Source organism: Pelodiscus sinensis, chromosome 8 (assembly GCF_049634645.1).
Source record: "Pelodiscus sinensis isolate JC-2024 chromosome 8, ASM4963464v1, whole genome shotgun sequence".
NCBI lineage: Eukaryota > Metazoa > Chordata > Testudines > Trionychidae > Pelodiscus > Pelodiscus sinensis.
The window spans coordinates 22,463,107-22,475,151 of NC_134718.1; the positions used below are offsets into that span (position 1 = coordinate 22,463,107).

General features: G+C 45.6%; 1 protein-coding gene across 5 annotated transcripts in view; it reads right to left on the bottom strand.

Moving 5' to 3' along the window:
- The window catches only part of ANK3 (ankyrin 3), a 350,441-nt gene that overhangs the window by 118,332 nt on the left and 220,064 nt on the right, over positions 1–12,045 (bottom strand). For all 5 annotated transcript variants that reach the window (XM_075934865.1, XM_014573512.3, XM_014573510.3 and 2 more), the window contains one exon: positions 1,485–1,608. In XM_075934865.1, the coding sequence (XP_075790980.1) occupies positions 1,485–1,608 (124 nt within the window). The remainder of the gene's footprint in view (positions 1–1,484; positions 1,609–12,045) is intronic.

Consider the following 12,045-nt stretch of genomic DNA (forward strand, 5'->3'; position numbering starts at 1 on the left):
TGCGCAGGAATATGTGTTCTTGACACACCTCTAGATAGATACACTAGATCTGAACTTGGATATTCTGCTTTCTCATTCATCTGAATGGAAGTTACAGGTGGGGAGAACAGAGCAATAGATAAGATTATCATGCAGATCTTAGAGCAGAATTTTGTGCACTGTCTGCGTTCTCTCTGCCCTCACTTCCCCAATCATGTACTTGAACATTTACCACACAGCGAAACTACAGCATAGCTATGGGCTTTGTCCAGAATATAACTTATATTTTAAAATTAATGGCATATTATTTAACCTTATAAAGATATTAGATTTTCCATTAAAAGTGATTTTGCTAATCTTCTAACACATAGCGTATTTTAAGAATACCTTAAGATGCCTTCTAGATGCATTATAATAGAAACATTTATTGCATTACCTGAGGATTATAAGCAAAACAAAAGAATATAGAGCATTACTAAATGAGAAGATCAAAGTGCATGCTTCAATATCTAATGCAGCCACAATAAACAAGAGTGAAAATAAACATCAAGCATTACCTTATGAGGGGTGCCATTCACTGTTAGACAATGAAATAACTTTTAAAAACAGATCATTAAACTATAGGAAAAAGTCCTCAGGGCTCTGGCTTGTGAGGTTTAATTATTAGCTTCAAAATATTTCAACTGACAGGAAACAACCTGCTGGTCCACAACTATGGAGGTAATCTCTGCGCATACAGCTTTGTTTGCTTCAAGCAAATTGTACAACACAAAATAAGTTTTAATAGTATTTTCAACAATCCAAACATCTGTGCTAGAAACGCAAGGGATGAAATCAATAGTTGTTCTGTAAAATATATTTTGAAATATTGACCTATTTTCCTTAACAAGAAATCTGCTTATTCCCTATCAAATAAAACTGTAATGGATTTGGATTAACAATAAAAGTGTAGTAATTTTTTTTCTGAAATATTTTTATATTGTACGTTTCTATTTGATTCTTAATTTGCACCTTTAAAGAAACAAATGTATTAATATAGCTAATTTACTATAATTCATTTTTTCAAGTTTTTGTCTATGGTATTTACAATCATCTGATAAATCAGGCCCAGTAGGGAACATATAAACCTGAGTGTCAGTATGACAGTTAATGGATGAAAGAAACTTGGTTTTTTGCTAAAAGGTCTGTATTAGCTTAAACAGATGCACCACGTAGGTTTCCAGCTGTTTGCAAAAAAGCACTTTTTATATTCCTAGAGCATGTGCGGATACCAGAAACAATGAACAATTAATTTTATGTATCATTGCCACAATGAAGCCAACATGAATTAACAATACAAAGACAAAGAGCAAAAAATATATACTTCAAATAAAAGTGATTATCAAACTGCAGAAACATGCAATCAGAATTTTTTTTATTTAAAACTGATTTTGGTAATGTGAAAAAATGCACTGGATTAGTATTTGTGATGAAGTCTAAAAAATTAAAAATATCAAATACAATACCTGGCAGAGCGGGCTCCTAGACTAAAGCCCATGTACCCTTCAGCAGGCAAGGAATCATCTCCCAACTCTTTTAGATCTTGCGGCCCAAGATATTTGTCTGTATCACCTGTCATTGCATCCTCACCTGCCAGTAAAAAAGCAAACTGTAATCAGAGGCTACATGTATCATAAATGTTCATGTGTTCAATAATTCACAAAATCCTTCCACTGTTTTTCGACAAGTAATCAATCATATCCCCAGAGGTTTTTTCCCATAGTAGAATGTCAATTATCTACCATTTGCATAGATTTGAAAAAAATTCCACACAAGTGGTTAGTATAGTATAAGGAGTTCTTGATAGCCTGAATTCACTCATTCAAGAATTATACCAAGAATGTAAGCCAATTATTCCTGAAACCAAAGCCTCTCTCTATGGCTACGTCTACACTGGCCCCTTTTCCGGAAGGGGCATGTTAATTTCAGAGATCGTAATAGGGAAATCCGCGGGGGATTTAAATATCCCCCGCGGCATTTAAATAAAAATGTCCGCCGCTTTTTTCCGGCTTTTAGAAAAGCCAGAAAAGAGCGTCTACACTGGCCCCGATCCTCCGGAAAAAGCGCCCTTTTCTGGAGGATCTTATTTCTACTTCAAAGTAGGAATAAGATCCTTTTCTGGAGGATCTTATTCCTACTTTGAAGTAGGAATAAGATCCTCCGGAAAAGGGCGCTTTTTCCGGAGGATCGGGGCCAGTGTAGACGCTCTTTTCCGACTTTTCTAAAAGCCGGAAAAAAGCGGCGGACATTTTTATTTAAATGCCGCGGGGGATATTTAAATCCCCCGCGGATTTCCCTATTACGATCTCTGAAATTAACATGCCCCTTCCGGAAAAGGGGCCAATGTAGACGTAGCCTATAAGTTTAACACCATTTAATGTCTTTTCCCCTTCCTTTAAAAAAAAAAAGAAAAAAAGAGAGAGAGAGAACAAGAGCGAGAGGATGACATGAAAATGAATGAAAGACAGACCATTCTATAATCCTGAATAGCTGTTTTCAGTCATTATCTGTTTGGAAACTGGCATTCAAGAGTGCAGCATGTTTGAATGGCTAGGCCCATAGTCTTCTTTTGATTTTCTCCCAAACAAGGTTGAATTAGTGTTATTAGTTTTTTTTCATTAATACATCCCGAGGTTCCTAGGAGGAAGACCATTTTATTAAGATAAAGTAACTCATTTGTCAAGAATCTTCATTACTGTGTGTGTTGGGGGAGTGTTGATCATGACTAACAATTTCAGCACAGATTAGAGCAATACCTACTCTTGAATTACTAAGAATCTGAAGATAAAATTCACTCCATTGACTGTGCTAAATTTCAACAATGTTAGATATCTATGAACTTTAACTTTATGTAGGTATGAATTGTGAAATAAAGGCCTAGTATATTTGTAAAAAGCAAAAAGGAAAACTGAAAATAACCAAAGCTGCTCTTTAAAAAGTACACAGTACAGTAAGAAAGGGTTAGGGATAACAAATTAACTGGCTTTCACTAAGTACATCTGAACACCATTACATCATACTGAAAACTACATTCCAGCAGTGACAGAGCAGGTCTAAAAATGCCCTGTGTGGTTTTAGGATTTTCTTTCCAATCCTCTGTATAATAAAGAGCACAGAGCACTTTTAGCATTTATAAATTCAAGCTCTGTCCCTTTTCTTGTTGAACACATTTTTTGAGTACACAAAAGTTGCACAAAAAAAGTTCATATAATGCATTCTCAAAGGTGATTGATTCATAAACTTCAGCTATATTTTTACCAAATTCTTCATTCAGTTTAGACTTTCCATTCACTTAACTGAGGAAACCACAGACTGAGTTCTGTTTTTAAACTACCAATCAATTCTAAAAATACCCTTTCAGCTACTGCTCTGCAAAGGGCAAAATAAACAGATCAACTTTCTACTGCAACCCAGCAACAGAGATTATTTTAAGTAACAATTTAAAAGCTGTTTGCAATATATACCATAGAGGATAACATTCTGAAAAAACTCCCCATTAAATACTACATTTAACTTAAAAAAGTCTTACTGTTTTGGAAAGCCATTTTCGCCAGTCTGGTTTATGAGACTTTTTCCTGCTGTTCCAAGAATTCCTATAAATCCTATTAGTTTTTAAGGAGTGATTAGGAGCTAATCTCCAAACCAGCACAAGCAAACTAATCCCTCAGGGTCATAGTCACTTTGCACATAATTCAGATCTTCTTAACACCTTGATTTCTTCGTACTTTTTTTTAAAGAAATCTGCATCTTTGTCCTCTCAAATCAGATAAAAAAACTTTGCAAATATGAAACAACGTGAAAAATAATGACTACTTATTTGAGGTTAAGATCCTATTTAATCACTCTATAGACATCCTTTTAAAGCTTCTTCTGATTGGATTAAAACTTCTTTGGCAAGCCTGTCTAATGGCGACATAAATGCAAGCACTTGAGTTATTTGTATGTAAATAGGGGTACTGGTAGGGTGTAGCTTCTCTGTAACTTGACACCAAGAGAAGGCTCACAGGCTAAACATGTACCACTGCCTGGAAAACAGAGGTATGCACCGTACGCTACTAGCCGAGGCGGATTCCAGCCGAACTAGTACTTATGCGCTGGATCATTCATTCCAGGCACAGGCTAAGGGAGAAGGGCCGACAGTGATTTTTCAGATCTCGGCTACGCAGGACAGAGATACGCAGAGGTTTCTTTAAGGCGAAGGTGAAGGGGCGGAGAGGGCTGGGCTGTGAAACGAAGCTGAGGGCTTGGAGGAAACTGGCTCCGCCGCTACCCTAAACTTTGCCGCCAGTGCAGCACCTCTCAGCCCATCCGGGGCCAGCGAGACGCGGCGCCAGAGCTGGCTGAGCTCCTGGCTGTCTACTACACAGCCTCGGAAAGCAGAGCGACGAGCGTTCCGCCCCGAGAGAGCCGCAGACAGCGGGAGCAGGGTGTGCTACTGGCGGGGAGCGGAACCTCCGGGCCCGCTGGAAAACTCGCCCCCCCTCTTCCCCCTCTGGATTGCACACGCGGGCCGACTTGCTGCCTGGGCAGGCGAGAGAGCGAATCCCTTTCTCCGCGCTGCGAGCAAAGGAACAGCGCAGCAGCCTGCGTGGGGGGAGACAGGCGCGCAGAGAGGGAAGCGAGGCGCTGCGGCCCCCTCCCCCCAGCTCCTTGCTGGTAGACCGTGGTAAAGGAGAGAGGTTCCAGCCAGGCTGGATACCAATGCCCCACTCTCACCACAATGCCATGCCTTGCGGGCTCCTCACAGAGCCTCCAAAGGGCTGCAGCAGTAGTGCCTAATCCTCAGAGTACAGCACCTCCCCAGCCCCAGCTCAGCTCTTGGGTCTGGCAATGCCAGCAAGAAAAGGAATCTTAGAATCCTAGGGCTGCAAGAGACTTCAGGAGTCATCGAGTCCTGCCCCCTGTCCAAAGCAGGAACAGGCCCAACTAAATCATCCCAGCCAGGGCTTTGTCAAGCTGGGACTTAAAACCCCCTGGGAGGGAGATTCCACCACCTCCCTAGGTAACCCATTCCAGGGCTTCACCACCCTCCTAGGGAAATAGATTTTCCTAATATCCAACCTAGACCTCCCCCATTGTAAGGTGTTACCATTGCTCCTTGTTCTGCCATCTGTCACTACTGTGAACAGCCTCTCTCTGTCCTCTTTGGAACCCTCCTTCTGGTAGTAAAAGGCTGATGTCAAATCCCCCCTCACTCTTCACTTCTACAGACTAAACAAACCCAAATCATAAAATCATAGAACCATAGAGCTGGAAAAGACCTCAGGAGGTCATCAAGTCCAGCACCCTGCTCTAGGCAGGATCAATCCCAACTAAATCAACCCAGCCAGGGCTTTGTCAAGCCGAGACTTAAACACATCTAGGGATGGAGACTCCACTACTTCCCTAGGTAACCCATTCCAGTGCTTCACCACCCTCCTAGTGAAATAATTTCTCCTAATATCCAACCTAGACCTCCCCCACTGTAACGTGAAACCATTGTTCTTTGTTCTGACATCCATCTCTACTGTGAACAGCTTTTCTCCAGCTTCTTTGGAACCTCCCTTCAGGAAGCTGAAGGCTGCTATCAAATCCCCTCTCACTCTTCTCTTCTGCAGACTAAACAGACCCAACTCCCTCAGCCTCTCCTCAGAGGTCATATGCTCCAGCCCCCTAATCATTTTGGTTGCCCTCCGCTGGACCCGCTCCAATGCATCCACATCCTTCCTGTAATTGAGGGCCCAGAGCTGGATACAACACTCCAGATGAGGCCTCACCAGAGCCGAATAAAGAGGAATAATCACAACTCTGGATCGACTGTCAATGCTCCTCCTAATGCAACCTAGTATGCCAAGTCCGTCAGCCTCTCCTCGCAGGTCGTGTGCTCCAGCCCCCATATCATTTTTGTTGCCTCCTCCAATTGTCCACTTCTTTTCTGTAATAGGGGCCCCCAGAATTGGATGCAATACTCTAGATGTGGCCTTACGAGTGGCAAATAATGGGAAATAGTCACTTTCTCTAGATCTGCTGCCAGTGTTCCTCCTAATGCACCCTAATATGCCATTAGTCTTCTTGGCTACAAGGGCACACTGTTGACTCATATCCAGCTTCTCATCCACTGTAATCCCCAGGTCCTTTTCTGCATAATTGCTGCCCAGCCAGTCAGTCCCCAGCCTGTAACACTGCTTGGGATTCTTCCAAAGGAGTTTGAATCAGAATCCAAATCAGGTACTAAACTTTCCTACACTGATGGGGCACTTGGAAGTCATAGTTTGTTCCAAACCCACAGGAAAGAGGAATAAGGGATAGACAAAGTCTGGATCCACATCTGAATTCTTTTTGACTTCAAGGGCCTCATTTCTGTATGGTAAGGATTCAGCTGAGAACAATCAGAGAGAAAAAACCCCAGGGGGCCAATAGCTGACACTGAGGAGAGGGTAGGAGGATTGAGAGAGGCAACAACTGCTCCTGGAAAATAAGGGGTCAGAGTTTGTTCAGAGGATTTGGTGAGAGGAGTGGTTCAGGGTGGGGTGGAATGATCAGGTAAGTATAGTTCCCTATACTGATTATGGGACAGCTGGTAAATTACTTATTCAATTGAGTTCAACTGCAATCAGAACTATGTAGTACAAAAATTCAAATTAACTCTAAGGGACTGAACCCGTTACAAAGGAATACTGCATCACTGGGTACTTTTTATTTACCTCTGTCCTTAAGGTTAAAGGGTTCATATGGGGAGGAGTGACACATACACCTCTTCCATCCCATATTCAGGAAGGAAGGGACACTCTAACATCTCTCTCAATGGGGCGACTGGCCGACCTGAGCCAACTCTCCCTGTTTGGTACTCTCCCTCTCCATGCTTGGCTATGTACCTGGGATGGACTCAACTTTCCTTGTACCTGGCGATACATCTTCCCAATTCACATCCCCCTCTTTCCCAGACTTATGCTAGGATTCTCACCAGAATGTGGCCTTTTGGCAGTGCACAGGAGAGAAGAGAAGGGAGCAATTTCCATCTGCAAGGGAGATGGGGAAGTGATTACCTCCTTGTGCCTTTGCAGATGCTATCTCTACTATACTTTCCTCCTCATCCCCGTGGCTGGATGGAACTGTCTATTTCTGCTACACATCATTAAAGGCAGCTAACACCAGACATAACTCAGCTGACTTCTGTCCCCTGGCTACAGTGTGGGCAGGAAAGTGTGAGGCCCCAAGGATGCATTGTGCGCAGGGAGCCTGACTGCAGGGGCATCAGTGAACACAGCCAGCAAGATGGCTCAGCAAGGGACAGTGCCTAGGGAATGGAGCAGCCCCACAGTCGGTGGGGGCAGGAACAGGGTGGGCGTGTGTGAGAAAAGGGTGCAAGGTTCCAGCGCTGGGACTGCTGTGGAGCCAGCAGGTATGGGGCACGAACAGGCTGGAAACTGCTCCCTCCCACCATTCCAGAGCTTACTGAGAGGCAGAAGAGCTTCCCCATACATGGGAGCTTTGGCATATGCAGGGCTTGGCTCCTTTTGGCCAGTGGCCTAGACTAGAGGGTCCTGGGCTTTTCCAGGGGCAGCTCAACCAGAACAGGGGAAGGAAGGAGCCTGTTGGCCAAATTGTTGGTGAGCTGAGTGCTCTGACCAGGGGCTGGTTCTTCACACATCACTGGGAGTGGGGTGCACTCTGCTGGGAGGGGATCTAGAGGAGCAGGGAGGCAGCGCAAGCAAAGCAGGGAGAGGGCAATGGGGCTAATGGGTGGGCAGCAGAGGCAACACACAACCAGCTGCTGCCTGGTGCCTGCTTGCATTTACCAGCCACTGCCGCCCACAGCATGCAGCCAGCACTGGCTGGAAATTGGACAGGAGGTGGGTCGCTGCCAGCTGAGAGCTGCTATGCAGTAGCTTAGTTGGTGGACAAGCAGGGGCAGGGCTGGCCTTAGGCCGATTCGCCTGATTCCCCTGAATGGGGCCCTGAACCACACCCTGCACCCACGCCCTGAACCTGGGCGCCATGGGCGGCGAGTTAATATTCAGAGCCGGGGGCCCTGCTCCAGCAATATTTGGAGCTGGGTCTCTCCCCCAGCTTTGCCTGGAGCAGTCCCTGGCCCCCACCTGCCGGTCCTTCTGCACGTCCTCCCACCCTGGCCCCAGAGCATCCCCCTTGGCCCCGTCCCGTCCCTGCTGTGCACAGCTCTCAGTGTGGCTCCCCCTCGCCAGCTGCTGCTGCTGTGTTTGCAGGTGAGCGGTAAAGGACACCCGGGCCTGACGTGACATCACGGCCCGGGACTTTAAAACTGCTTGGCGCGGCGTTGTGCTGCTCGGCCTAGCTCCAGGTTTGGAGTCCGGGGCCTGAGCGCAGACTCCAGCCCCGCAAAGTGGAAGGCAGAAGGTAGGGGAGGGGGAGAACTAGGGGGTGGAAAAGGAAGGGGCTTGTGCGGAGGGGGAAAGGGGTGAGAGAGGAAGGGGCTTGTGAGGAGGGGGAGGGGGAAGAAAGAAGAAGGCACCAAGGGACAGCGTGGAGGAGAGACAAATGCCAGGGGGCCAAATGCAGACAATGAGAAAAAGGGCAGGAGGAGAAGTGTCAGTGGGAGGGGGGACAGGGTGATGCTGGGAGAGGAGAGGAGAAGGGCATTAGGGGCTAGAGGGGGGGAATTGCTGGGAGAAGGCTTGAAAAGAGGGGTGGGCATGAGAAAGGTGGGGATGGAGCAAGTCATGAGAGGGCACAGAGGGGCAGGAGGGGAATGGGGGCAGAGAGTGGTGAGGGGGTGGGCATCAGCGAAAAAGAGGGCAAAGGGGGCGGGGCAATAAGGGAAGGGAGAGGCACCAGGAGGGTGCAGGGCTAAGAGAAGGTGCAGGTGCCAGAGGATTCTGGGGTGAAGCAGAAGGGCAGACACCTGCAGGGGAGGGACCAGATCGAATGAGGAGTAACGGTAGTTTGAATTAGGATCTTTAATTCAAACTGCCTACTCTGTGCTGCGTGTAGCTGCGGGCACGGATTTCAGACTAAGGGAGATTTAAAAATGGCGTCGCCCGGGAACATGCAAATGAAGCCCGGGATATTTAAATCCCGGGCTTCATCTGCAACTCTGCTTGCCCTAATTACCCTACCTAGCTCGAACTAATGAGCTAGTGTAGACATACCCTTACAGGGCAGCAGGCACCAGGGGAGCTGATGGAGCAAGGGGAGGAGACACGGCAGCAGAGAGAAATGGTAAAGGTTTATAAAATATTTATTAATAACTTTGGTGCCACAGTGGCACATCCAAACAAGCCACATGAACTCAGTAGAGGTGCACAACACAAAATCCATACTGCTTATGGGAGGAAACTCTTAAGCTATGTCTACGCTGGCGGCTTCTTGTGCAAGAACACGTCCACACTGCCATGTGCAAGCTGTGGTTTTGCGCAAGAGCATCCATGGCAGTGTGGATGCTCTCTTGTGCAAGAAAGCTTCAATGGCCATTTTAGCCGTACAGATTTCTTGTGCAAGAAATCCCTGCCGAGCATCTACACTGCCCTCTTGCGCAAGAGAGCTTACACCTGTTAGAAAGGAGCATAGCTCTTGCGCAAGACGCCCTCTTTTACCACGCTGTACTGTAAATTTCCTTGCGCAAGAGCAGGTGGGCAGTGTGGATGCTCTGCAGGTTCTTGCGCAAGAATGGCTGTACTTGCACAAGAAGCCGCAAGTGTAGACATAGCCTTAGAGGGAACACTTCCCCCCAGCCTCTCCACCCCCAAGTTAATGTCACACACGTTGGGTTAATGCAATTGCACGATAGTTGCATGAGGGGGGTTTGGTGGGGGCCTAACTAATCCCTGTTGGTAGGAGGATGGTGGGAAAAGTCCTTCAAGAGGGGTGACATGACACCTTTTCCTTCCGGTCATGTATCCATCTTGCCCCGAGCGTATTACCTACAGAGGCCTGGTTAACGGGGGTCAGGAAGTGTGACTAATGGGGGTCGGGGCATGGTTAACAGGGGTCAGGGGGTGTGACTAATGGGGCATCACCAAAAATTATACAAATCTGCCTCCCCTGGAGGAGGAGCGTGTCAGCTGCCTGCACCGCAGGAGGTGTGAGTTTAGAGCAGAGTTTTCCTGTGCCGCAGGAGGGTGTGTGTGTGTGTGTAGGTGCGGGATTTTTTGTACCGTGTTTTTTTTCCCCCCTCAATCAAAAAAATTCCTGGGGCCCCCCCCATTGAAGCTTTTGTGTGATTTTGTTTTTGTTTTGTTCAACCAAACAAAATTGTTCAAATTGGGCCCCACACTACCTAAAGCCGGCCCTGAGCAAAGGGTGTGGCTGGCCCCATGCTGCATCTTTGTTCTGGGATCCATCCAGCAGCAGGATGTGCCAGGAGCATGGGAGAGAAGAGAAAATACAGGACTATTTGCCTGTTTTTAAGAAAAACTTGGGATGCCTACAGGGGGGCTTAAATTGAGGACCACCCCTTTAAAACCAGGACATCTGGTTGCCCTATCCTTATTCCTCTCCAGTTTATAAGCCAAAATCTAAAATTTGCCACTCAAAAAGATCCTAGATCATAGTCTGGTCACACAATTCAGTAATAAAAATATATCACAAGGCAAACAAATAGGCTCATCTTATTACTATGATCCTCAGAACCATCACAGCTCTTTCAGAAAAAAATGAACTGCTATCCAAGGGTATGTCTAGACTACAGGGTTTTGTCGACAGAAGTTTTGTTGACAGATACTGTCGACAAAGCTTCTGTTGACAAAGAGCGTCTAGACTACATTCAGTTCTGTCGACAAAGCAAGCTGCTTTGTCGACAAAACCCTGTAGTCTAGACACAACCCTACATGCAATAACACCTTCTGTCGACAGAACTCTGTCAACAGAAGGCGTTATGCCTCGTAAAATGAGGTTTACCAGCCTCGACAAAACTGCTGAGTTCTGTCGACGTTATGTCGACAGAACTCAGCGGTAGTGTAGACGCAGGTATAGTTTTGTCGACAAAAGTCTACTTTTGTTGACAAAACTCTGTAGTCTAGACACACCCCAAGTGTACTTGTCATCACTGGAGAATCTATCTGTAAGGGATATGATTGTGAAATTGTCAGAAGCTCTGACTAATTCCCTCTCAAGAAAATTGTGTGTGTGTGTGTGTGTGTGTGTGTGTGTGTGTGTGTGTGTTGCTTTGTTTGTGACGGTACATACCGATGCGGTCTACCGTCACCTTTTTTTGGGAGCACTCACTCCTTTTCTCTGGCACAGCCCCCATGGAAGCCCGGATGGAAGCCCACTCGAGACACGCACCATTTAAAGGAGCCACGACCGCATTTTGGCTCAGCTTTTTTTCTCTCAACAAGTTTTCCCTGACCCCCCCTTTTTTCTCAATAAAACCATTGGAACCCTAGTACCAGCACCCTTTTTTGTTAAAAAAAAAAAGCGCACTGTGTGTGTGTCTATATCTGTATATAAAACCACAGAAGTACTGGGCATTAAGTATGCTTTACTGTAAAAGTCCCGTGATGCCGAGTATTATTTGGAAGACAAATTATGAACCTCAGGTGCTTTGATGAAATAAAAATCTTTGCTAATGAAAAGATGCAACAGGTGGAAACAAACCTGAGCATACTTAAGTCTGATGAGCCAGATTAACAATAGATGACTACTTTCATGGCTTCAAGCTATATCCTAATAAAAATTACTTTCTTTTCTCTAGTATATTTTTTCTCTACTAGATATAATAGAAAAATAGCAATATTCTATAAATTCTTAAACATGTACCCATTTATTTAACTACCTTGTTTCAGGTTCTACTAGACATTACTTGTGAGAGATGTTTGAGGAAAATCAAACAAATTCAGGCTTATGGTAGGCTACTGGATCAGAGGAATCAGGAATACTTCTGACCTACATCTAGGGAAAGGGACATGAAATAGTTAAATTGTTTATAACCTCTGTCCACTATAATTTGCTCAGGACTAAATTGCTGCAAACATTTTGTGCTTGGGACATTCAGAGGTGCATCACTGAAGTTGGACCATGATTTGCCCAAAGCTATGTATGGAACTGTATTACTTCCTGGGGAGCATGAAG